Here is a 27660-nt window from a genome sequence, read left to right as displayed (position 1 = left end):
TGCATCCTGGGCTGGTGCAGTGGGAAAGGAAGGGAAGGGAAGGGAAGGGAAGGGAAGGGAAGGGAAGGGAAGGGAAGGGAAGGGAAGGGAAGGGAAGGGAAGGGAAGGGAAGGGAAGGGAAGGGAAGGGAAGGGAAGGGAAGGGAAGGGAAGGGAAGGGAAGGGAAGGGAAGGGAAGGGAAGGGAAGGGAAGGGAAGGGAAGGGAAGGGAAGGGAAGGGCCCGAGAGCGCGGCGCGCCCGGCGCTTTGCCGCCCCCTAGCGGCTGCCCGAGCAGACGAGCTGCACCGGGTTTGGAATCTCGTGGGATTCAGGCCCTTGGCAGCAGACGAGAGACCTGGAAAAACGCTCTCAGTTCTGAAAGGTTTTTATAACAAAGCTTTACTGGACTGAAAGCTGAGCCTGGTTTTTGCTTCTGAAGGCTTGTTTTTGTTAGACAGCGTCGATTGTGAGCCCCCTGCCAAGGACAGCCTGCCACAAGCACAAAACCCAAAACTGTTGGATTAGATGAGGCTGGGGAAAAGCTGAGGCACAGGAGGATAACAGATGGGAAATATATGGTTGTGAGCCCCTTTGAAATGGGTATTAGCAGCCTTCTGTCTCACTGAGAATTGCACTGGAAATACATACCTGGGTTTGTCTGCTCATGTGTGATTTCTACACACACAGACACATGCACAGCTAAAAATTGAAATGATGGAGCAAAAAGGCTTTCTTTAATTAAAGGACCATTCCCTTCTATACTTGTATTATATCTTTGTACAATTCTGAATAGTACAGTATCATTTCCACTGTTCTGTATAAGAAATATTAATTAGAGCATGTTGTAAAGTAACAGCTTAACTCCTGGTTGATGAATATAGAACGTGTAAGCAAAATCTGTGTCCACTGAAAGCCATAGATGCCTTTCTCTCCTTAATGTTAACTCATTTTACAATGAGCTGCTAAATGAAGTGCATCCTGTCTTTATAGATCAGAACACCTGGCAGATCAATACCCAGCCTAGAAATGGGTGTGCAGGTTTCCAGTACCTCTTCTGTAAATAACTTAAATTCTCTATACAGCCATACCAACAGAAATCCCACAAATCCCATGCCCAGGGATTGTCTCTGCTGGCTTCTGGTTTGGCAATGGGACAATACAGGGCATACTTCAGAGGGAGACATGCAAAACAAAATCAAAGTCACCAGAAAGGTTGCTTGTGACCAGAATGGTCAAATAACTAGACAATTTGAGTTCACTAAACCATAATTTACAAATTGAAGACATACTACTGGAAAAAAAAACCAAAACAAAAGAAGTGCAGTTTTGTAGCATCAGAGATTACATGTCCTTAAATGGCAACTTCTTATAGTTTGAAGTATCATTCCTGGAGTAGATATTAAGTGCAGTTAAACCAAGGTACTCTTTATTTGAAACACTCAATTGGTTTCTCTTAATATGCTACACCCTACATGTTCCCTTATATTATAGTTGAAACAAGACTATTTGGGAAATAACGAACTGATTACCAGTTCTAAAAATGGCAACACAAATCTTATGCTATTTTATGACAGTTGGAAGCTACCAGCTGCAAATACGAAACATGGGCCCCAGAAAAAGTTTAATGTCCTTGAAAATTCTCTGTGTTTAACTAAAAAATTGATTTGTTTTCCCATTTTTTTTCTTACTTGGGAGGAAATGGAATGAGCCTTTGGAGACAATAGCCATTCATCACATGTAAAATGCTCTCTTTTCATTGCTGTATTTCAGACATGCACCAGGAAGCTGCCAACTAATCTCTTGCACTTCCACTGATTTTCTAGGCATACTCTACATTTTAGAACGTCTATTTGCAAGAATTATTCTTTAATTATCTTTTCAGGTCCATCTCCTTTAAGATTTGTTGTTGCCAGATAATCTAGCCAATGCTGACAACGGGGAGATTAAAGCTCATAATTGAATGTGGCAATATCTGCCAGCACAAGTCTGCAATCTTCATTTCTACCTTCATTTTTAAGCAGGAATTCTAATCAAGCCAAAAGCAGCCTCAGGGTGTCAGTAGAATATAGTTATATACATCCAAAGTACCTTAGACTCCTGCTCACAGGCTCAGATCTGGTTGTCAGAACAGAGGCCACACCATCAAAGTTTGAGGCTTTCATTAAAGCCTTTGCACTTCCATGAAATTTACCCCCTGGCATTCTCCAGTAGGATTCTTGTGCCACGGGCTGAGGACTCTTTCTGACATAAGAGCCCTAATACAGTGACAACATCCAGACTTACAGCCAGAATTAATACTGCTCCAGTGCTTGTTAATCTTAGTGCAGAAGCTCTCTCATTTAAGCATCTACATTTATAAGTCTGCTGGGTCCAGGCTGCTGTTCAAAGCAGTTCCATTCCTGATAAGGCTGGTGTGAGGGCAGGCTGAAGAGGGTGTGCAGACAATCTCTTCACCTTTAATTTCAAATACTCCAGTGTCTGACAAAAAAAACCCTCACTGTGCTCAGAGAATTCAGTCTCCCCTAAGAGCAGAACCGATACCCTTTCTCACAATGCCTTTACAAGGCCTGTGGTATTTTTCCTCAAGCTACTTCCTACCATGCTTCTCCTCTAAGCCTTCCCATAAGGACAGTCCTCAGTTTCTCTCTAGCAGAGAGGAAACATTTTGTTTTTAGCAACTTTTTACCTCCAACTGTTAAAGGCTAGTCAAATAAACAAAAAAGAGTAATCTTTTCTCCCCCTTAACCTTGTAACATACCCTGTGAAAAGCTTTGTTTTCTCCTATGGCTACATAAATCTTTGGGAAGAAGCCCTAAATTGTGGTGGTTCTGAATTGATGATGGTTTCTGCTCACTGTATTAATGCTTGGATAAAATAAAAAGTAGCAAAGAGGAAATTCATGGAGTTTTTAACAATTTTCATTCCACATGATATTACAGAGCTGATCTGCTGAAACTGAAGCAAAGATGAGATATACCATGCCTAGCTACAGATTTGATGCTAGGTTCCAGAAACACTGTACTGACAATATCCACATTTTTATTGATATTTTTCTATTTTTACTGACAGAAATTCAAAGAATTCACAATCCTTAGTTTTAAATGTGTTTATACAACTTAAGTTGGTTTTATTTGTTACCAAATGATCGTTCACAAAGTGAAAGCAACTAAGAATGAAAAACATAAGATCAGGCCCATATATCCAAAAATTAAAGCTGCACAGGTTATATGAAAAGATAGAAGTTTTCTTTGAAAAAAAGTTTTAATTTGTAGTCAATTGTGAAATAGACAATGGTAGAGTCAAAACTACACTATGAAATACACTGACTATGAAAATGAAATACAAAATTGGTCATAGTTCTTGAATGTCACTATCAACCCTATTTGTATAAAAATCAGGCCCTTATGGTATACAAAATCTTATTTAAACATTGAAACAATTGTTATCTTGTCTGATAAGGAATATAGAAAGAAAAGCTGATGCTGGAAATTTAACTTAAGATTAAGTATTTTTCCAAAATATTATGATAAAAATTGCAGGTACATGGTTTTTTTTAATAAAATTTGCTGAAACTTCTTGCCAATTTAGATATGGAGAGCATAGAAAGAGCACATTCAAAAGACAGCATTACACTTCTTTTTATAATTTTTTCTGCTGGTTCTGAGATTTTTTAAGAGGCAGTTGAATAAAAGCTGACAAACACTCATCTTAATCCTTTTCCTGAGTTCCTGAGGTTCCTAAGTTCTTCTTAGGATCTTTCTCAAGCTGGAACACCATAAATGCTGACATTTCATAATAAAAATTAGTAACTATATTATAGAAATATCTAAAAAAGTTTTACGACTGAACCGTTCAAGTGAAGATGAAAGGTATTTATGATTGTAGTGATACATCATTCCACATAATTGCAAAGAGAGATATATTTCTATTTTCATATGTTAATGGAAATATGGATAATTGGTTCTCCGAATTTTCATGGAAACTGATTTAATTTTGACTGGTTTTTTGTTCATTGTCCATGTATCCCAGTGAATGCCAGTTGCAAGGAATCTACCTCTGTAGCGATGAGCACCATTAAGATTTGCAAGGCCACACTTGTTGAACCACCATCCCGGTGTTATCACTGAAGTTACTGCAGCTCTTTACTGGCTGTCCTTTAATAGTGCACATTGGCCTGCATCCATCATTATCAACATCAAAAGTGCTGAAAGGCATGGAATTTTGATTATCTTCTCTTCTATATCCTCTAAATGCATCTCCTAAGTATAACAGATAAACAGAACAATAAAAAAAGTTATTTACAGAGAAACGTTTCTTACTTCATGCACACTGTGCAAACTTTTCCTCTGAATTTATTAGAAAAGTAGAATTCTTCAAAAGCAGTTAAGAGCACCAGCTAATGAGCTGCAAAAGTGCTAAAGATGCAGGGAAAAAAAGAATAAAATACTGAGAAATATGGAAGAAGTTAAAATTCAATGAAATGTCTTCATATTTGCCTTGCTTTTAGCGATGCATGCTTGCTATGAAGGTAAAGGCTTCTGTCCTCAGAGGAAGAAGAGATAAAAGTAAACAAAAACGGTTGTAACTTCAGATTTTCCAGTAACATGCCCAAAGCCCCAGAGTGAGTCATGAAACACGATGGAATTGTTGAAACACAAAGGTCAGTTATTCCTGTCTCTGTTGTCTTACTAAAGAACTTACTGAAGAAATAGTATTTTTCACAAATACAGAGTAAAGCACTAACACTTTTAGAGATTAACTATTTCATTGATAATAAGGACCATTCTTGCATAACATAGAAAAAAGCAGTAAGACATGATGCAATGCTTAATGCAAATCTTTGCACGCTTAGTGTATTTATGCTATTAAGGGAGGTCTGGAATTAATTTGTGTCTATGCATCACCCAGCAACTATTACACACTGTAGAACAGCTTTGTTCCACTCAGTTTCTTTCTCTATCCTTTGTACACGACTATCTGTGCACTTCTGAATTATCCAAAGCATCATCAGGAAGACTGCCAATAATGAGATAAAGGACATCTAAACAATTGAACGATTAGGTAAATAAACACTAACGCCCAAAAAATCCCTTATTTATTTTATATATATATATCCCCTTCAATTTTCTTTTTTTTTATTACAGGCATAACAGATCACTATATAATTAAAAATTTATCTGCATAAATGTTCATTATATACCAGAGAAAAACACATTAGAAATAAAATTTTTGAAGTTAATTATTATTCTTTTGGATCATTTTTTTCATATTAAGAAAGGGAATAACTACCTTTAAATACTTCTAAGAAGGAAGTTCTTACCAGCATTTCCTGAATAATGCCCCAAATGGATCTTAAAATAACATGATTCATCCTCTATCCAAAATCCATCATATGATGCATAGGCATGCTTGTCATTTTCTGATTCCAAATCCACATAAAGACTGAAATGAGTGGCCTTTTGATTTACGATGTCAAAAATCTTCCTCAGTCCAAGCCAAAATTCTCCTTGAAGAGAAATATAATATATAGTCCAGAAATGGAAACTGTAAAAAAAAAGGTGATTGTTCCTGTTTTCTTACTTTCCTTCCTGAACCAAATGTAATAAAAGTTGCATGATATGCTTATATTCCTTTGAAAGACTAATGAAGGAACAGAGTAATCTTCCCATTTCCTTAGGAAATCCCTAAGAAAACCCATGTGTGCATCATGGGTTTTTTTTTTCTGTGATATTTTTTAGAAAATTGTCCAGATGATAGATTTCAAATATTCGTCTGCAATATATCTTAGAAGACCACAAAAACTGAATGTGCTGAAGAACCACTTGCATGAACAGAACTCAGTAGCACTCCTAAGGGCAATACTGAGAAATGATAAATGTTAGCATTCTATGAAAAGCAAAAAAAAAATATATCCAAACCCTATTCTCAAAATTTAAGCCCTGTTCTCAAGATTTGCTGCCTCCATTAATCACACTTGTAGCCTCATATGAGCTGCACTTCTTTGTACAGAAAAGCTGAGTGCTTCCATTGCAATCCCAGATAAACTTCTGAAAAAGCAAATGGGTTTAGCCTGGCAGGATTAAAGGTGGCAATAAAAAATTAACATCATAGTTGTGTTGGTATAAGGTACTGAAATATTTCAATTGTTAATAACTTTGCATGCCCTATGGTGAAATATTATTGATTTTTCTCTACTCTAAGGAAATGAGTGATTCAAAGCAACAAAGGCTTTTTTTTTTAAATCTGAAAAGAGAAGAAATACAATCTATTATTTCAAACAGAAAATATACTATTTTAAACACTCTTGTAAGACTGCAATAACTAAGGACTCTAGTGGGGTAATAGTTATTACTGGGAAAATCACACAACAGATTTGATTTAAAAAATCCTTAAGTAAAAACAAGACTTTTAAGAAACAAGAAGTTCATACTGCTAAAACTACCACGCAATTTAGTGAAATGTAGCTCACAAAAAAGCGGGAGAAATGTGGGATCCAAAGCACTTTAGAGTATTTAAAATTAATACCAGTAAGGTCACCAAATCCATCCAGATATTCAGACCATGTTCTCTGAAACTGAACAATTCCATCAGTTCTTTTCTGAACCACAGTCCATCCACCTCCTCGAAAATCCATGTCACACAAAACCTAAAATAAACATAGGCATGATTAAGCATTCTTTAAGCAGCTTTTAGGAAAAACACATTTTAATTAAATAAAGGCGGGCTGCTCAGAGTTTCGCTAAGTAACACATTTTTCAAATATCTTTAAAAAAAGCTCCAAGAAAATAAAAAAATGAAGCTGCAACATTTTTTTATATGTTCTTGTTGAACTGTTTGATTTGGATTTTTCTTCAACCAGTAGAAACTGCTGAGCATAATAGTCTGCTCATAACAGATATAATAAATAAGCTTTGATAAACGTCACTGTAACATTTATAGCAAGGAAGGGAAGCAACTTGCAATGTCATGTATTAATCAGGCAGCATATCACTGATACAGGTAGCAACACCGAATAAACTTTTATTTCAGCAAAGCAAAATAAACACAACTTCTTATATGTTCTCTGTCACCACCGTGCCTTCTTCCAGAGAATACTGTGTTTGAGGTGCCTGGGAAATTTAGAGCCTTTAATAAGGGTGAGGAAATGGAAAACAGTGATAGCAATAACCCAGCATACAACAATAATTTGCAGCAGCAAAAACCTCTACATAAGAAGTGGCCCCGATCCAGGGAAGTCCCAATGTGAACATATAACTGCCTGCAACTGAGCAGTACCACTGAATACATAACATCAACTCTCCAATTTATGAGTCTTTAGGAGTCTTTGCTAAAATTTGTGCCCAGCATGTATGTCAAATGGCAGTGGTCCAGCTGCCATCTGCTCTGCTTTGGAATATCACATTATGTGGCACGTTTTCTCCTCAGCCCATCTAACTTAAGATTTGTAATTGACTTTCCTAAGTATATCTGCAGTACCAAATCTTGATCAGTTCTAACTGGGATTATAAAGTCTGGAAATCTAATTTAGAAAGATCATATTAGGCATTTATACACTGTCCTCCCTAAGCTATTCAATGCAGTTCTAAGGGAGAGTATCCATAATTACTGTTTGAAAACAGGGGCTCATTTTTGTCTCCAAAGGTGACAAATATCAGAATTAACCTGAAAATGCTTATAGGTAGTGAGCCAGTAAGCTTCTTGTGGTAACAAAAGTAAGTTCAGAACATAATGTTGGCTGTGATAACACTAAGCCGATGCACAAGTGATGGAGTAAAGTAAGAAATATTTTTGACATTACAGGGAATGTACAAAATGAAACATGTTTCAGAAAAGAGAGATTTGCAGTCTTAGCCAGCTGATAAAAGTGAAACTAGGTGTCAGTTTAACCCTCAAAAAAATTTGTGTCAGACTGAGCAATATATGTTGCACCTCCATTGCCTGTAGTAGCCTGATATTTTTCAGGAAACCAGACTTGCTCCTTAGCAGGAAAACATCAACATTATAGTTAGAGCCTCTGTGATTTAACAATGTCTTCTCAATGAATGACAAGAAAGCAACAGGAAGAGATGCGATTTGATTTAATACACCCTGATGGATCTTGGACCTTCAAGTAAGATACTTCAGGCAATTCTTGCAAAACAAATACTAAGTGAATCATACTAAGGCTTTTGTGCATGAAAAAAGAATTGTGACCTTTATTCCCTGGAGAGTCACATGCTTATTTCAGTCACCCAATGAGGATAAAACTGGAATAAAAAGAAATACAGAAGATTCCAAAATGAATATTTAGATGAAAATACCTAAATCTCATTCAAAATAATACCATTGCCTCATCCACTCTCTTGAGTAGATAATTGCATGCTTGGCTACTCCTCTGATTATGAGTCAGAAAACTATGAGGATCCCACTTGGTCATAACATCAGTCATTGGTCCAATATAAATCAGTGTGAATGTTGATAATTCACAGAAGGAGCGGATATGGTTCTACATGAGCGGTCATCGGCCAGTTAGATACAGCACCAGCTAAATCATACATACACCAGCTAAATAAAATATTAGATAGATACAGAAAAATACAGTTATAGCTGTGTAGTTTTCTTAATCCCTTATGGAAATGTTGCAATTGTAAAGCCTTATAATAGTTAATCTGCTTTACAGTTTGCTCTGTCTCATATCATGAAAGGTATGAAGGGCATGATTGTGCCAGGTACAAGCTAAATTAAATGAGAAGGAGGACACTTCTACTGAATATTTCTTCCTTTTCCACCTCCAGTGTGTATAAGAGGTATATGCTAAACAACTGTTTAGTTTGTCTGATTCAACTGAGAAATATCATTGATCTAAATTTACTGCTTGAAAAATGTATCAGAAATTGGTCATGGTTCATTTTTCCAAAAGTAAAACTGGCTTTAATCATCTCATTAATAAATGCTCAGGGAAAAAGCCTAGTTGAGAGTAACTTTCTGAGGTGACAGAAACCTGCCACTACCACTAAAGCTACGTATTTTTATTGCTCCTGACATCTGGAGTTCAATTAGCCCAAATTAAGCATAAAAATCTATACTCACTTGTGGAAACATGAGGTATCAAACATGAAAAATAAGAATGGGATCACATTTTCTAAATAGTTTTCATTTAACTGATATCTTTATGCATATTATTCTAAACACGTTTTCATTTAGGTTCCATTGCATAAAAAGACATTTTATTGCTGCAAAGGTCTTCATTGATATAAATTGTTTCATGTTGGGTTTGTTTCCTGTTTTCTAGTTTCTTACTATGGTTTTCTACCTCTGTATTTTTTCTTATTTTGCTGGTCTGCAGAACATTTAGAACTCTTGGTTATTAGCCTCTAAAAGATGCTTTATAATTTCTTGTTTATATTCAAATGTCTTGATATTTTTGTCTATCTACCATTTCTCTTGTACTCTTTTTATGCTGCAACACATGAAAGAATTCACATTGTTTTCCTTAAAATAACATTCTTTATGGAACACATATTTTAGAAATTTTTTCTCTGAGAGCTTTTTGGCACTGTCTTTCAAGTTCTGTGCAACATTTACCAGACAAGAAATGAGACACTCATGACTGCAAACATTCTTCTCATTATTTATTGTTACCTTGTTCTTTTAATCAAATTGCTATAATTTTTCTTTTGTATTTCTGGAATCACCTTCATTCCAGAAGAAATTATTAAACAGATGCAATTTTTGCTATAGTTGCATTTTCCTCATACTACAAATATGGTTGTTCTATGAATGCTGCAACGTCTTTGCCTTTCTTTTACATGGAAGGGACTTACTGATGAGTTACAGATCTTTTTCCCGAGCTCCCTGCATTGCATCAAGAGAATGATAGGTTTTTATATCAAAGGTTGCAGTATCAAGTTCATTTTTTTCTTTTGAGATGCCAGCATAACTCTGAAACCTTTTCTTAACCAGTTTAAGCTCCTTTTTGTAGCATTTTGAAGGGCTCCACTTGGCTAGAGATAAAGGGATTCATTCTTCCTTTGTTACATATAAAGGAACACTATGATGATAGATATCAAACTTTGTTAGTTATTTGTTGGCTTAAATTCCTTGTTTTTTCTTCAAAAATAATGACCTCAACCTGTATGGCAAAGTTGAAGGTTTGAAAGTGCCATGTCTACCTTTCCACTATGCATAAGGCCTTCTCTAAATAGAACAGCCTGAAATGGAAATAAATACATAAAACAAAATATTCCTTGTGTTTGCAAAGATCTTAATATTCTGAGTCTGAGGAAATTAATGCAAAATTCCATTCTTCTAGATGAGCACTATTAATCTGAGCAATTACATAAAGTGCAGGCAGTGATAGGAAGCATGATTGCTGCAGTTTGTTTTAGGGATATATATCCTTGTCTTAGGAATATAAATCCTGCAAACTGGATAGGAAAACCACAATTTTAGATGCCTCTGTGCCTCAAGACTGGATTATAATGATACTCAGACAAGGTTTCTACTTCTCAACTTTCTCCTACACTTGGATGACTGCATTTACGGAGTCCCATCACAAGGGAAGGCAATGTTATACAGCAGAATCACTCAAAATCTCAAAGTCCTGTCTTAAAAGCCAATCAGATCAGTCAATTGCTCTTCAGTTTTCCATCTCTAAAACAGCAAAGAACAGCTCTTCTCCATATCCAAAAGAGGTGCTGGAAAACACCTTGGGTTTTCCTCTTTGGTATTTTTCACTGCATATGAAAACTGACAACGGACTCTTATGACAGAGATTAAATTTCTTTGTAGAAAACAAGAAACTTGTCGAAATTATAGTAAAAGCAGACATGTGCAGATCATTTAATACATTTTTCATTCATCTGTTGAAGAATTGTCATTGAAAACACTTTAAGTCTATTAAAAATATTCTAAATTTATATTCTCAAGCAAATTATGACTAATAATAAATTTATTACCTCAAAAGGATAATTTGATCCTTCTGGATGGATAATGTACAGACCACTTGGAGTTTTTGAAACTGAACCAACGGTATCTTTAATATGAGTGCAGTCCAAACCTAGAGAAAAATAGGTATACAAGGAAGTTCATGAGCATAATATGTTTTAAAAAATACAGATTAATACAGGAATATTACTTTTCTTGGTGGCATGAATTATTTAAAATATAATTTTCTTCTTATGCAAACTTTAAAATCATGCTTTGTCATGAATTTATCTTGCAAATTAAAATTCTCTAAACACCATTGAGCTTCTAAGTACAAATGACAATGTATTGACAAAGTTCTTTCTAATCTTAATAGATATGATACATACCCATATGAAATTAAAGATTATGTATCTGATCCCATTTATGGATTTTTTAATTTTATTTTTAACACCCAGACCATGAAAAAGACATATTATCTGAGAAATGAAGTCTTTCTCCTACAGATATTTATATTTATACTTGTAAAAGCCTTTCCATCTTAAAGTATACATGAAAAACATTCCATTTGAAGAAGGATACTGCAGATGCAGAGCACACCTTATTTCATTGCAAAAGAATGTACCATTCAGCAGCCTCAGATCACTTACTAGCTAATAATCGTACTTGGTATTTTACATAAAAATCAGCATGTTAAAGAGGATGCCCAGAGTTGTCAGATGCAAATGATTTAAAGCAGTATTTATGATAACAGTTTTAAATAGTTTATTAAGTTTCCAGAGATTATATGTTACTAACACAGGATAAATGTCAATGTAGAATTGCTTACCTTTGCTTTAATTAGCTGCTTTTCAAGATACAAAGATAAAAAGGGAAGGTGTCAAGACTACATCTGAAAAATACTTACCATGAGATTGAACTGCTTTATAAGGAAGTGGATCCAGATGTTTTCTCAAAATTACTGTGTTCAAAAGAACAAGTTTGTTCATAAGTTCATTTACCTGCAAATTCAAATAAAAGATCTTTAATTAGGTTGAAATGAGAAATTTTACATTCTAAAGATTTTTTTTCTGACTCCTAATTAACATAATCTGAAGTTAGTTTTTGTGATGTGTAGTTAGTTGTACTAATGTGAAGTAATGGCCCTCCACTTTCCCTACTGCAATGTATGACACTAAGTTGTGAAATGGGGTGCTTACTGCTCCTCGTAGAAACGGAACTCACACCTACCAGAGGTACAAGGACTGGTGATAAAACACTCTAATCCTACTGGTTTAATGACAATTTGAATGCTTTAATGAGCCCTATTTTTCCTTAGAAAGACAACACCTGGTGTGAGAAAAAACAAATACAAATCTATATAATAAAGGAAAAAGGTACCTGATTAGAAAGGTAATCCAGCGAAGACTGTTGATCATCCATCATGTCTCTTACCAGTTTTTTTGTACTTCTGGCATATTCAGCAAGAGAGTTCTGCAAATTTCCTTCAGAAAGAAATATGTTCATCCACTTTGTTTTCATAACTCTAGAAATATTCTTGACTAAATGACAACATACTTATTTATGACATCTAAATGAATACTGAAGGTGTTTTACCATACAGCACCTAAAAGTGAAATGAAAGTAATACAGAGACCACAGATTAAAGCCAAAGGTGCTAAAAACTTCAGACTTTCTGATTGCAGTACAGACATCTTAAGAAGTGATGGATCTTCTCATGTTTTGAAGAATAAATTAATCTTATCTTTGGATAAACTGGACAACCAGTTAATGGATATCACAGAAATATAAATGCATATGATAAAAGACAGATATATATAAGGCTTCTTGTCACCTTACATTTGCTCATTCATTGTACTACTCCTGGTTTTTGCCCTGATGCTAAAAATCACAGTCATCATCATAATGGCACATAATTAATAATATATATTTTGAAATCATATGTGAAAACCAAGAATTTGCACAATTATTTTCAGAGGCTGATTGTATAATTTGTTGTGCAGTTTGTCAAGCTAGTGCATAGAGAATATCCTGTGTAAGCGTCCATAAAAGTAAGGTGAAGTACACATTTACTCCCATGTAACTGACTAATTAATTAATTACCTCTCACTTACACCCCCACACCCAGCTATGATGTTTAAATGAGCAACAGACATCCTCGTCTTCCTCTCTAATTGAGTGAGATACTGACATTCAGAGCATAACAGATCTAGGTGGGTTGTGTGACTGCTTGGATTTGCCTGTCTTCACCAATGATTATACTTTGTCATACCAGCTGCATCCCTAAAACAGGGTACCCCAGATTTTCTGGACAACACACAGTTTGGGCAGCAGGGTCACAAGGCTGTGATGTGTGCTCAAGAAGATTAAAAAATAAATTTGCACAGCATAGCGTAGCAGAGGAGAGGATTGCATAGCATGGCACTGCAAAGCCCATCACTGAAAGTATTCTTTATGAATACATACTGCACATATAATGTTTGTCCCCTCGTAAAATTTTAGCTTGAGCATCACACGGTACAAGGCATTGTTCTTTTTGTTTTGAAATATCTCCAGATTTATTTTTCTCTTCTGCCTGGAGTGGTTCCTCCACAGCTCCAACATTCCTTGTGTCCTGTTGTACCAAACAATGGAGGGGGAAATAAATTGAACATAAAGCACACATAAAATAGCTCAGTCTGTCAAAATGAAGTATATTGCTTCACAGAACTTCTTTCAAAACCTGTTTTTTAAAAGCTTTATCAAGCAATAATTGACAGAGCTGAGACCAAAACTGATTAGATGTTCTCTGCTTAGCCATACCTCACAAGAAAAAAGTAGTGTCAGAGATAAATAAGAACCTCTATATATTAAAAAAAATACCACCACCATTTCTGGGGAGGTATTATACTTGTAAGCACTGTAAGTGGGAGGGAAGAACTTGCAAATCCTGCATTTTAGGAATCACCACACCCAACAGGCATCTCAAATGCTAATGAACTTATTTTCACAGGAAAGGAGCAGGCTTTTGGATTTACCAGATATTAGCAAAGTACTTTTATTCTTGAAAATCCCTAACTTCATTATTTAGACACTGGTCAAGGAAGTAGTTGCATAAGTTTTTAATTTATGCACACAAGCAGTCATGAGAAAACTTATGCAACTACTGAGAAGATTTGCAGACCAATTCAGCAGTAAAATAAATATTATAAATGTTCTTACAGGGGAAAGAATAAAGGGACAGTATTTATGGGCACACAATTATCTGAAACAGTAACAATAATAGCATTAGTAAAAGTAGCTCCACATATTACTGTTATTTTAAAACTGTATATTCATATTTAATAGTTTTTCTTCCATGATGCCATATGACATAAAATAAAGGAATGCCTCTGAATTATCACTTAAAGAAATTACTAAAAGTAATTAAAAAATTATGTGTCGTTGTCAAAAGACTAAGCAACATATGAGTATTTCATATGAGTCTTTGATGATTTCATCATCTCAGCAAGACATTTGTAGTATGTTCATATATTGTGTTTTCAAATGTAAATAGGATCCTTAGAAATGTCAAGATTTTAATGAAAAACAAAAGTTATTTAGACTTGAATACATCTTCATCATAATTGTTCTTTCCTGCTCCAGTTTTCTCTTTCTGCAATTGGTACTACACCAGCAAGCACTGAACAGGGTTTTTTCCCCTGATTTTTGGTCTTAAAAAGTGAAAGTAAAAATTACAGAAAACTGTTAACAAAGGAATTTTACAAAAAAAGGTTTCTGAATTACTAGTATAATTGCATTTTATGCCTGGAGAATGATAGAGAAGTAAAATAATGTGTTTCTTTAATTTTGAAATAAGCACAAAATAAAGAAAGAAAAATTATGCAAGAGTTATAAACAGATCTCTGGAACTTATAAATAGAACACTTGAAAGTATGGCTTGTTCCAGGGCTATCACAGCTACTCACCAGATGTTCAATTAAACACTGTTAAGCAAATATTTTTAATCAATATTTATCTTTAACAAAAGCCAACATGAAACAAGCCACCAAGTCTGATCTCAGCAATTCAAGCAAGAACTGACTCTGCCAAAACCAATAGTTACTCTGCATTTAAAGTCATGCAGATGAGATTAAAAATATGACATAACAACTGAACTGTGATACAGGACATTAACTCAAAAATGTTCTAATATATTGAATTCCTACAATTTCAATGTAGTTTCTTTTCTCTATCTGAAAATACCTGATTCTTCTGTATTTTCATATCTATCTTGAATAAAGTAATCCATATTTTTAAAACATCTGTCAGTTTTCTGAGAAATCATTCAGTTACATTCATTATCTTATCTGAACAAAGTAACAGAAAATCTTACCTTAGGTGAACAAGGTTTGCCATTATTTATGACAGTCTCTCCTAAACCGAACAAAAAAATATTAAGACAAATAAATGAAGTTACCCTAAAGTGGTGGCTCATCTTTTACTTGAAGAAATTCAAATGTTTTGATGAGTTTCAAATTTCTGTGGAAAGAATTGTACACTATGAAGGCCTGATCTAACTATTTGGGAATGTCTACAGCACAAAGGGCAGCCAACACATCACTCCTTTACTGCCTGGATTTAATAAACCACATTTCAACTGCACAGCAGATTTTATATATTACTACTTGCATCCTGAAGGAAAATTACTGCTTATCACCTCTACATGACACATTAAACATATACATTTTCATTGTGATAAACTCTGACAGATTTTCTTATATGCTATTTTTGAGCATTTGTGTATATTTGGCATGAGTGTTCTGGGCTACTTGAAAGAAAAATTAGTATTACTTCATGCTTTCAATTTTTTACCATGCTTTTTTTTTCATTAAAATTAAAGAGTCTGTATTGCTGTGGTGGTAGTGCACTAGAACAGGCTGTGGAGGCAGTTTTGGAATATGTCATCAAAGTGATTTCAAAATAGAAAACTGAATAGATATTATTTTAAATTAGTACTTTGTATTAAATAGAAAATCTTTTACCAGGAGCATAATACCAGTATTTTGGTCTCACTGGTAGCCCACCCCTTGTAACACAGGTACTGAGACTATCATTCAGTACAATGATTTTTATCCCTGAAAAAAGTCGAAGTACAAGAGAATGGCATGAAAAGAAGAAAATTAAATGTAGTCCACAGAAGCTTAATTAAAACTATAAGGCACTTAAGATTTCACTCAATTCCACTACTTTTGTGTCTTAAAACTGGATCTGATAGTCTAAGCAAAAAAAAAGTTCAGAAATATCCAACATATTTAGAGAATTTAGACACATTAGAGAATTTAAATTGTTTGTGATCTGGCTGAATAAATGAAGCCTCCGCTTCCAATGTACCACTGGGAAATACACTGTCTAAAGGATCTTCAGAATACACTGTTCAACTGCACCTTACACTGGTACAAGAAGGCAATGCTCCAAATTTGGCTTGATAATCTCCACCTCTAGTGGAGTAGTTAATCTCCACCTCTATCTAAAACTGGAATACACTAGAAATAGGTTGCTACTAAGATTTGTTGGGAGCAACCAATACTTGTTGGGAGTGGGGATTAAAAAACTTTTTAATCCAATATTTATTGAAAATTAATAGCTAAACAGTACTAAGAACCTGTAACTGAGAGGAGTATATTCAACTGCCTGTGAAATTCTGAACAACTTTGGCTCTTCTGTATCTCTCAAAATAAAATTTTAAATTTTTTCTAAAGTACCTCATGGTACATAATAGTTTTCCAATATGAGACTTACTAGGGTTTAATTAGTGCATCAGTTGATGCTTTCTCAAGAAGATGCAGGTTGTGATCATTAGTTCAGTCTCAGGAAAAAGGTGAAAATATTTCCATGGCTCTCTATATATCACATTAAAGGCAGTTTTTCTTCCTCCTTCTATGTACATCAGTAGGCAGAGTGACAAAATTCAGGAATGGTTAAAACAGTCAGAACATTAACTTCTCCCATGCAGTTGCCTACACAGCTTGGAGAAAAAGTATAGGGCATCAGCAGATTAATCCTCCACTGGGACAAGAAGGAAAGAAAAATACGTTTCTGCAGCAGCACAGCTATGCTCCAGCCTTTAAATAAGACTCGTAATAAATTCAGAATACATCCCACAAAGTTTTAAGAGCTTCAATGAAATATCAGTGTCCAGCCCAAAGTAAAATTTATGAAACTTCTTTCAAACCAGCTGCCAGAGCAGGACCTTCCATTCTGTTACTACTTAAAATCAGGTTTCTTCCTACCCCAGAATAATCATACACTTCTGAATTACATGGGCCCCAGCTTGTCACCTTCTTGTCCCACAGTCTGAAAGATGTGAGGTTACTCTTGAGGAGATCCAATAACCATAAAGGAGAACGATGAAGATTTAATAAAAAAATAAACAAGAGAAAGAAATATATATAAACACTGAATAAGTTCTGAATCTCAGGTGTCTTAAGGTGAAGCTGCAAGTTGCACTGTATTAGATGAAAAATTTCAGTAAATCCAAGGAAGCTCAAAATCTGTCAGTGGCATGAGTTGACCATGACCTTCAATCTTCCTAAATGTGACATAGGCCCAAATTCTGCAGTTTCCCAGCTCTGCCTCAGTTCTGCTTAGGTGACTCAGTTCTCCAACCTGATAAAGCCTTCTATTGCATCCTAAATGAAATAGTGTATTTTATCAGGCAAACTGGGATTTTAAATGTGTGTGTAGGTTGAGAAGCACACAGTGGTAAATTGACAACCATTTTTCCACCTTCAGCAATACAACAGAGCAGATGGGGCAAAGAAATGGTGAATTTGGGGTTGGTTTTCCGAACTAGAGGTGAAAGACTTCCATTTTAGGGTCATCTTCTCAATGGCAGTAACTGGAATACTGTAAATATTAAACACATTTGGCAACCTGACTACCACTGGTCTTGACTGCAAAATGGTAACAGCAACACCCACTTCCCAAACTGTGCTATAAATATGGGGGAGGGGTCTGTGTGGAAAAGTATTTTACAAATGCAGAGTACTATTTTTTACCTTCCTAGTCAAAGACATAGAACAGCTGCACACTGAAAAAAAAGAAAAAAAAAAAAAAAAGGAAGAATTGGTTTAAACTCAAATACACCAGCCAAGAAATGTCTCGCCAGGAAACCACCAAGGCATTTAGCCTGTTGCTGACAGCTCATCTGAGGCAGGGCAATATCCCAAGACTACACACCCTACTTTGCTTCAAAAAAAAAAAAAAAAAAAAGTTTTGCAGTCTTAAGAACAAACTGGGGTGAGGTTTTTTTTGTATTTTTTCCTTTGTGTAAGTGTATTTATGGTCTTTTTAATCTTTTTTCTATAATACTCATCATTTTGTGCATCAACTGCACAAAACATCTTTTGGTGGTTGATGTTGTTGTTATTTCTACACCCTGTGGTTAAAAAAAAAAAAAGTTTACGGGGTTAACTGCAAGTCTTCAGCAGGCCTAAGAGGCACCGCAGAGCTCTGCAAACCCGCACGTGGTGTTTGCCCAGGAGAACGCGTTCGCTCGGACCCCGTGTGTTTGGGGCTTTTAAAGGTCATCCCGCGGCGTACAGCGCTGCAGAGGATGGAAAGCCCAGCGAGAGCCAAGCACCGTCCCTGGCAGGGTGTCGGGCACCGCTCTCCTGGCCGGCCCCGGGCCAGGCCCGCGGGGAGTGTGCGGAGCGATTCCCACGCACGGCTCCCACCCTGGCACGGGCACCGACGAGGCCCTGCCGGGCGAGGCGGGTCCCGGCCCGCCCTCGAGTGCCGTCTCGCCCTGTCCCCTGCGCCAGCCTCGCAGGCAGCAAATGCCGCGGCAGCCAAGGCCTCTCGCTCAGCGCCGCTCCCCCGCGCCGCGGCCCCGCCCCGTTGCGAAGGCAGCGGCGTGGCCGGTTGCTATGAGGCCGGGCAGGAGGCGCAGAACGGCGCGGCGGGGCCCGGCGCTGGCGGCGGTGTGGGTCCGGCGCTGACCCGGGCGCTGCATGGAGCTCGGCGGGAAGGCCGGCGGGGCGGAGCGGGGGCAGCTCCTCGCCAGGGGACCGCAGAACCGCGCGGGAGGGCGGCAGAGCGTCCCTGTGTATCCTTCCTCAGGCGGTCCCCGACCGCCGGGGCGGGCGTTCCTCGGGCCGGCCGAACCCTGCGAAGGGGGGCCGGGGCCGCGGTGCTGCGTGGGGCCCGTGTGGGGCCCGTGTGGGGCGGGGGCCGGGCCGGGGCGGCGATATCCCAGCCTCCGCCCTGCCCCGCGGTCAGGGACCGCCTCAGGGGTGTCTTCAAACTAAAACTTGAACTTTGCGGGTTTTAAACGGCCGTGGGAAAGTTGACTTCTCAAGCAACTTCGGAGTTTTCTTGTTTTCCCTTTTATAGGAGATTATGCCATTAGGAATAGTGTTTTCCATCCTAACTTGTGGGTTCTTGTTTTTTGAATTTTAGTAGTAAGAACTACTGACACAAACTCTTGAGATCCGCCTGCACGGTGCTACTTAAATAATTACTGGCGTGATGCAGGGCTGATCTGGCTCTTTGGAGAGCTTTTTTTTTAATGATGTTGATCAATTTCAGTGTAAACAACTAATCCTTTATGGTGTGTGGTGGGGAGCTTTAGTATTTTCCCTGTCATACCTGCATCCTTATGTTACAGGTTTAGATAACTACACAAAATGAACATAATAAAGGTGGGATTTTTCAGCTGGTGGCATCATGAAAGATAAGTGCAAAGCCTCTCCTAAAATCCTTTTAAAAATTAAAATGCAATTACATTTTTTTCTAGATGAGCATAAAGTTAGTTATGACTGTAACATACAGTTATGGGACCTACTCTATAGAAGGCCAATCATACAGGCTATTGTATCATTTAATGAGCAGTTCCATCCAGTTTCTATTGTCCTTAACACAGTCTTAGGGGTAGAGATTTAATGTTTCATTTTGAACAGGATTTACAAGAAGAACGTCGGGCATTGAAAAAGGATCAAAAAATGCATCGGAGCAAGGCAATGAAATATTTGATGGAGACAAATAGAAGAAGAAGGCAAGTAACTAGGGTTCCTTTAATGGAGGATTGTAAGAAAAAGAGAAAGCCAAAGCAAAAAGAGTCAAAACCTTGAGACAGATCAATATATCTCTACTATTTTCATGTTCACTTTGATAAATAGCTCACTGCTTTGGCCTAGAGGAATCTAAGCTGAAAAGTTTCACCAATCCAGTTTCTTGCCATAGGACAAATAAAATAAAAATAGCAATATTCGGATTTACTCTGCTAATTTTTGGAAACTCACTGTAGTCACATCTCATATAAACTAAAGGTAAGTAGCACTTTCATCCTGTGGTTCTGATCTGCATTTCTGGTGTTCTGGGTTTTATTAGCTTCCATGAAGGTATGAAAAATGCACTCAGCTGTACAGTGTGGGCCAGCAGAAGGCAATTGTTGCCTTCTGAAGTGTGTGTTTTTCTGTCTGCATGGCATAACAGCTGCACAGCCTCCCCTTCATGCTGAGGCTTTGTGCTCCCACTTCCCAGTAAACACAAAGCAACATTTTTCTTGTACAGGATTATACTTATAATAAACTTATTTTGTACTGACATTTTAAACAGAGCTTTACATAGTCTGTCTTCTGCATACATGAGAGTGCAAAGCCATGAAATGTTCTGTGGCAAATGGATTAAGTAAATTATGCACTGAAATGTCTCAGTGAAGTGCTGTGTGTAGTGTCATGGGCATAGAGGTTTTTTCCCTCACACTGAGGTGGTGCTCACACATACAGAGAGCTCAGCTGTGTGTACTGCAGAGGCAGAAGGGTTCCTCCTTGCAAGCCCCCAGCCTCAGACCAGCTTCCTCTGCCTCTTGTTAACTCATTAATGTTTGTGCCCCACAGTTCCTTTATCTGATGACTTCTGTTGTACAATGTTTACTTATTGCATATGTTCATAACTCATAAGAGAGGTGGTATATATTGTTTATATTGCCATTTTAGCCTGACAGTATGTGCTATCAACTTATGTTTTGAAATAAAAAGAAAACTGGAAGAGAGATATAATCACCTGTGAATAATTAAAGACAGAGTGCGACCCACAACCTTTACAGATAATAGACTGAGTCCCAGTTGAAAAATTAAATACCTAATTTCTTTTTCTGGAACAGAACCCCTGTAATGCTACACATCTCAGATGAACACTGTTTATTGTATTACTGGTCTTGAAATATTATACTCTAATGTAAAAGCAAGTACCAGACAGCCTGCATATTTTTGACAGACTGGTGTAGTTAAAGTAATACTCATGGATACATAAATATATTTCCATATGTATTTCATTGTAGCCTTAAGAACCACAGTATAAATCCAAGTTACTCAGGTAAACCACTTAAAAATTTAGGTATGCTATTCATAAAATGAAGACATTTCAATTTGTGATAATTGAGAAAGGCATAATTATTAGCACAATAAGCAGTTCAAATAGAAGTCTGTGGTTTTCTCCTAATAACTGAGAAGAAGTGACTTGTTTAATGTTAGAAAGTTAGTAAGTGCATACAATGTTATAAGCTATAACATATACAAGTAAAAATTAAGGGTCACTGCATATGTTCAGGAAAGTCATTTGAAAATAAAGTTCCTTGAATCTAAATATTTTTTCCTGACAGTTATTCAGGTAGGAATTGATTGATCAACCCTCAGGTCATGTCTCAGGTCTATATGAACCAAGTTCCATTAGCTTTCTTACATGTGTTAAGGTGTTAGATATGATGATGGTTTCTCAAGGGTAGCATGATGTTTTTAAGCTCCACATTCTCATCCAGCAGCACCCAGATTTCTCTCTGCCAAGGCTTACAGGCATGTATCAGGAGTTATTCTTGGCACTGCTAGTGTATAATTTCAAAAGAAAATTTGTATCTTCTTAATTTTTTATATGGAGAGTAGGAATGAGTACACTGTGGAGTGTGACAGTCCATTTCCTACCTCTAACCTTCACATAGAATGGTCAAGGTTGGAAGGGACCTCTTGATCTGGTTGAACACTTCCACTCAGGAAGGGCCACCTAGAGCTGGTTGCCCAGGAATCGCTTTTGAGCTTCTCCAAGAATGGAGACTCCACAGCCTCTCAGGGCAATCTGTGTCAGTGCTATCATCCTTACCTGAAAAAAAAAAAGTGTTTCCTGATATTCGAAAGGAAACTTCTGTGCTTCAGTTTGGTCCTGTCAGTAGGCATCACTGAAGACAGCCTGGCTCTCTCCTCTTTGCACCTTCCTTCCAGGTATTTATAGACATTAAGAGATTCCTTTGAGCCTTCTCTTCTCCAGGCTGAACAGTCCCAAATCTTTCAGCCTTCCTAGAGAGATTCTCCAGTCCCTTCATCATCTCTATGGCCCTTCATTGAACTGTCTCCCATCTGTCCATGTCTGTCTTGTACTGACGAGACCAGAGCTGTGCACAGTCCTTCAGCTGTGGCCTCACTAGTGCTGAGCAGAGGGGAAGGATCACTTTCCTCTACATGCTGGCTAGGCTTTGCCTAGTGCAGTTCAGGATACCACTGACCTTCTTGACAGCAAAGTTGGTCCTTTCTGTCAAGTAACAAGTGCTACATCATGAGAGGAAATGGCCTCAAATTGCATGAGGGGAGGTTTAGATTGGATACTAGGAAAATTTTCTTCATGAAGATGATTGTCAAGCATTGGAAAAGGCTGCCCATTGGAGTGGTTGCATGTGGTATACTTCAAGATGTGGTTTAGTGGTGGACTCCACCATGCTGGGCTTGTTGTTGGAGTTGATGACCCTAGAGGTCTTTTCTAACCCAAATGATTCTGTGTTTCTATGTTTAATGAAGATGTTAAAGAGGATTTGGCCCAGTACTGACTGCTAGGGTTCACCACTATGTCCTGGCCTCCATGAGGACTTCGTGGCACTGATCAGCGCCCTTGGGGCCTGACCATTCAGAGCATTTACATTCCACCTCACTCTCTGCTCATTCAGCCTGTACAGCAGCATCTCGTTTATGATGATCATAGGGGAAGACAGTAGCGGAGCCTTAGTAAGGGCCAAATAGACAATATCTACAGCTCTCCTCTCATCTACAGGACTGTCATTTCTTTGCAGAATTTTATGAAGTTGATCAAGCCTAACCAAATTTTGTGTCAACCTTAAGTTTATAAATTTTCTACTAAAAAAAAATAAAAGCAGTGAATTCCCTTTAGGATGAAGCACTAGTGAAGATACAGAAGAGTTTCTGCTCTGTCTTTAATCTTGTGTCATTTAGGTTCATTCTCTTCATGTTGTTTTGTGGAGGAAAACTTTTCTGTGGGTTTTAATTTGTGGGTTTTTTCAGGGACCAACAGCAGGCCTCCTTTAAACAAGGTTATACTAAAGTACTTTATAAGCTAATGAGAACTGCATATGCAAGGTTGTTGCAGATTGAGGTCTTCTGTTTTCAGCCTTTTCTATATGTACTTGTAATAAAATTTTCCCTGACAGTCTACTGTTGATTTGTTGTCAATGCTTCTAAAATGCAGCACCTTCAGCTTTAAAAATACTCATCTTCTACAAGCTGTACACAGTTAATTGGTTTAGCAGTAAAAGACAAAAGCATAACTTGCTCAGAAAGAGCGAGGATAGCTTTGGAAATAAAAGTCTCAGTAACTTAAATCTCAGATCTTTTTCAATCCCCCTGATGTCATCTGTTTCTTTGCATCTCTTTTACTGACCAAGCTCCTTAGCTTTGTGTTAACAACAGTACTTCAACACAGCAAAAAACCACAGCCTACAGTTTTTACAAGTTGCCTGAGTATCAAGAAAGCAATTTCTTTATTGTCTCACTGATACATGAAGTTGCAATCTCAAGATCAGATTAAGAATCAAGTATTCTCTGGGGCAGTAGCTGGCAGATATTTTGTTTAAATAACAGTATTCTGGAAATAAGAGCTACTGACTAAGCACATACTTAATGCAAATGAATAGGATATCGTATTTTATGTTTCTATAACACACTGCTTTCTAAATACCAGCTGTCAGTTTTGCTGGGGACTATAGACTTCGTGCTGTTACTGCTCAGTGCAAAATGTGTTTCCCATTTTACTGTGATGTTACTGTCTGCAGGTAGCTGGTTCATTCTGAAAATGCAATTGTCTGTGTGTATTTTGAAATAAACCTTACAGTCAGTTATCTTGGTTTGTTTTGAAATACCTTGAAAAAGCTAATCTGTCTGTTGAAACTGGGGAAGGAAATCTGTATCCGTTTCCAATCTATTCCCAATCTATTGTTCTTTCCATAATACTTTGTTTTCAACATATGCACAAGCTTTGTGCTCCACCTACTGGCTGATTAACATTGATTATTTCATAAAAGCTCTTTAAATCATTCACCAGTTTTGTTGATAGAAAATGAAAAGCAGAGTATGGCCCGAAATATGAGAACAATGTCAGCACTTGGTAAACAGAGAGGCAGGGTTTTAAGAATTTTGTGTTTCTTTCTGCATCAGAATGGAACTGTGAAAAGTAGGTGTTCACTGTAACCACTGTGATGTGGACTTGAAATGCAGTATTGCTATTTCTGATAATCGGCGACAGGATTGTGCTGAATTTGCAAGGCCTTGAAACAGATGCTTGCCAAACTTGCTCTCTGAACTTTTCTTGACCTGGCAGCAGCTTTGTTTTGCTTGGTTTAGCTGTAACAGCAATTTCTCTAAAAGACCAGGTGTCTGTGGCTAATTTTGCCTTTGTTTATCTTTTTATTGTAGTTTTATATAGATAGCAGTAAGAAGCAGTTGTTCTGTGGAGAGGATGAGACATTTATGACTGTAAAATCATGAAGTAGTATAGAGAAATGCAGGCCTGGTATGGTAGCAGAGGTTTTGAAAACTGGAGGTGCAGAATGTGGCACGGAGGAGTACAGGCAGGGAATGGTAAGATGGCACACAGGCTTGGCACTGGAGGCCCCATGGCTATATTCACCAATAGTCAGCTAAAGAAGTGCAGAACTAGATCTGACAAACCTGGCTTTAGAGGTAATAAAGAGAAGAAAATAATTGTATGTGACATACATAGAAGGCACCATGTATGGAATATTTGGAGGTACTGTGGAGCTACAGATTGATGGTGATAGAGCAGAGGTGTAAAAGTGTATTAGCAAATATAAAAATTACTCCAAGTGGATCCTAAGGTGAGGGAGAAGAAAGCATTTACATGAAAATCCTGTTGTTCCTGGTGAAGGAACTCCAGATGCTGCCAGTTCACCTTAACATTCCAGCACAACCAGAATGAAACTACAAACCTTGGGATGCAAAACAGCAATGCAAGAATGAGCATCAGGAAAGGGGATAGAAACTCAATGTGTGAATAACAGTTTAAACTGGTATATCACTATTACTGAGCCTTTTTCTGTATAGAAGTATTCTAACAGTATTATTATTTTTCATTAACAATTCTGGATTAATGAGAATTGGACTCTTTAAAATTTGAATTATGCTAAGAAAAAAACATGCTTGACTATATAAGGTGTGCTTGGGTGTTGCCTATGAACAAGATTTGGAATGTGACAACTGTTACCTAGTGCAGGCAGCCCACCAGTGGATCTCTGGGGCATATTGCAGGACAGCCCTCTGTGAGCCCATACAGTATTATAGGGGTTAGTCCTTCTGAAGCTCTTGCAGCAATTTCAGGCTGTCTTTTTGTATTCAGCATATGATAATCAAAGAAGATGAAGAAATAGATTTAATATGTGCTCCTGGTCTTGGGAAGTGTCTTAGATTAAAAATGTTGATTTTTGGGCAATGTCCACAGATCTTTTTAAGGATATATGATTGCTTCCTGTTTGCCCATGAAGGGAATTTTGAATGTGACACTGTATTCTAGCCTTTTCTTCATCCTACTGTTGTCATTGACCATACAAATATCTCCCTAACTCAATTTTAAAATTACTGTGCACTGGTTTGCAACATGATGTGGCAATGGAAGAGTAATATATCAACTCAGTATCAAAACATTCATTTCATAGCACTCCATACACACTGTATAGATTCCTTTTTAGTTATCATTTTCATCTAATGCAGTAGTAAGCATTTAGTCCACCCACCTGGGAATGTAGCATCTATCACTTCACTGTGAAGAGAATTTAACAAAATTATCCAGGAAATAGTTGTACCATCTAGTCATACTGTTTTTAACATAAAAATGCCTTCCTCATAATGTCTGTATATGTGAGACAGCTAAGTATTTTAAGTTTTGTATTCCAAATTCGCCATAAATATTTTGGCAGCCATTTCAAAAATTGCTGCACCACTGGGTTGTTTATAGTAGACAGAAAAATTAGGTTAAAAAAACACCATTCAGGAAATTCTTCTGCTAGCTATCCATCTTAAAGCCATACTCTTTTGCCAATGTTACATCTGTGATATTAACCTAAGCTGGTGACTTAAGGAGAATGCATGAACAAACATTTGCTTTAAATGTTTTTCTGTAAGATGTAAATGTGCTTTTTTAAAATTATTTATTTTACATAATGATAATGATCCTGGGTGTTACAATTTACATTCTGCAAGGTCAAGAAATTAATAAGGCTTCCCCAAATAACTTTAAGGTATTTTCTTATTTTGAAGTAAGATCCCTTTTTCTCCTTCCTGTCTTAATCCAAACCAAATATTGATAATGATGAACTGTGCTGAAAAAGACCTCTTGCATCAGCATTTGGACTGTTTCATTCCCAAGCATATGAAACAACAGTCCTTTTATAATATTCATTATTAGGAATGTGGAAGAGTGTAGCTAAGCCATATTCAAAATAGTCTGAAAAAAAATACTCTGTCAGAATTGACTTTTTTCTTTTTTGGAGTTATACGATGGAATTACTCCAGGTATAAAATTGTAGAATTTCCCACATGTCTGAATTTAACAACTACAGTTCAACTAAAGGCCTTGATCAGCTTCTAGAGATATTAAAGGGCCTGAAGAAGAATGCGTCTAAAGTACTTATGAGGATAAGCAAGTCTGTTTCCTCTCCTGTGAATTTCATTTAGTCAAGATAAAATTGCATATTTCTGTATTAGATTTTATGGTGATTAAAATTCAGGAATACTGAAAGTGGACCATGAACTCTAGTTCTACTTTTCAGTTCTAACTCTTTTGACAGCTATGTATATATGAATTTTCAAAATAGTGAAAGTTTTTTCTCTCTGTCTCTGCTACGCTTTGGCTTCCAAGTGGATTAAAGTGAATATTCCTGTATAAGTGTGTACTTGGGAATTAGTTGGCAGTTTTTCTATTTTTTTACTATTGTGTAATTACAGCCTTTAAGCTTTCTAAAATAAAAAATACCTATTTCAAATAATTTTTGTGTTTGTTTTCACAGGAGATCAGTCATCACATTGAAGGGATACTAGAGAGGGATACTGATTATTTCAGTTTGAACTTTTTCCCTGAAAAGCAATGGGAATAATAATTAAAATAGCTTGAGTTAAGGAAGAGCTCTGTGAAGTAGCAGCATTGCTCCATTAAGCAAGAAGAGTCATGAAGTAACTGCTAGTGATTGGAGTTATGGGAAGGTATCTTATTGTGTTGAGAGAAACAAAGAACTTGGCTAAACTTTGCACTAATGCTGGCTAGAGAGGGACCCTACTTAGTGTACTAGTGACCTGTTAAATCACATTTCTAATACACAGATGGGAAGCTCCCAGGTGTAGTGATCTTTGCATGGCAGGCTTTGGAAGTTTCATGGGAAGACCATTACTTTTACAGTATTACTGTTTAAAAATAGAATGTTTCCAGGGATGGGGCATCTACAACCCTCTCTGGGTTACCTGCTCCAGTGGT

The 27660-nt window shown here is 37.1% G+C and overlaps 2 protein-coding genes across 2 annotated transcripts in view; one reads left to right on the top strand and one right to left on the bottom strand.

Moving 5' to 3' along the window:
• Positions 1 to 3917: 3917 nt before the first annotated feature.
• ANGPTL5 (angiopoietin like 5) lies at positions 3918 to 15340 on the bottom strand. Its single transcript, XM_036390444.2, is given in 9 exon segments — positions 3918 to 4091; positions 4093 to 4238; positions 5300 to 5485; positions 6505 to 6625; positions 10917 to 11017; positions 11792 to 11885; positions 12265 to 12368; positions 13351 to 13498; positions 15239 to 15340. Coding segments are annotated over 9 exon segments (1176 nt in total).
• Positions 15341 to 18851: 3511 nt separating this feature from the next.
• Positions 18852 to 27660, top strand: part of CEP126 (centrosomal protein 126) — a 45708-nt gene continuing 36899 nt past the window's right edge. Inside the window, exons 1-2 of the mRNA XM_036389247.1 lie at positions 18852 to 18952; positions 19775 to 19900. Coding sequence (XP_036245140.1) covers positions 18858 to 18952; positions 19775 to 19900 — 221 coding nt within the window. The 5' untranslated portion in view covers positions 18852 to 18857. The remainder of the gene's footprint in view (positions 18953 to 19774; positions 19901 to 27660) is intronic.

The sequence above is a fragment of the Molothrus ater genome, chromosome 2 (assembly GCF_012460135.2).
Source record: "Molothrus ater isolate BHLD 08-10-18 breed brown headed cowbird chromosome 2, BPBGC_Mater_1.1, whole genome shotgun sequence".
In the NCBI taxonomy this organism is placed as follows: Eukaryota; Metazoa; Chordata; class Aves; order Passeriformes; family Icteridae; genus Molothrus; species Molothrus ater.
This window is presented reverse-complemented; position numbering and strand designations above follow the sequence as displayed.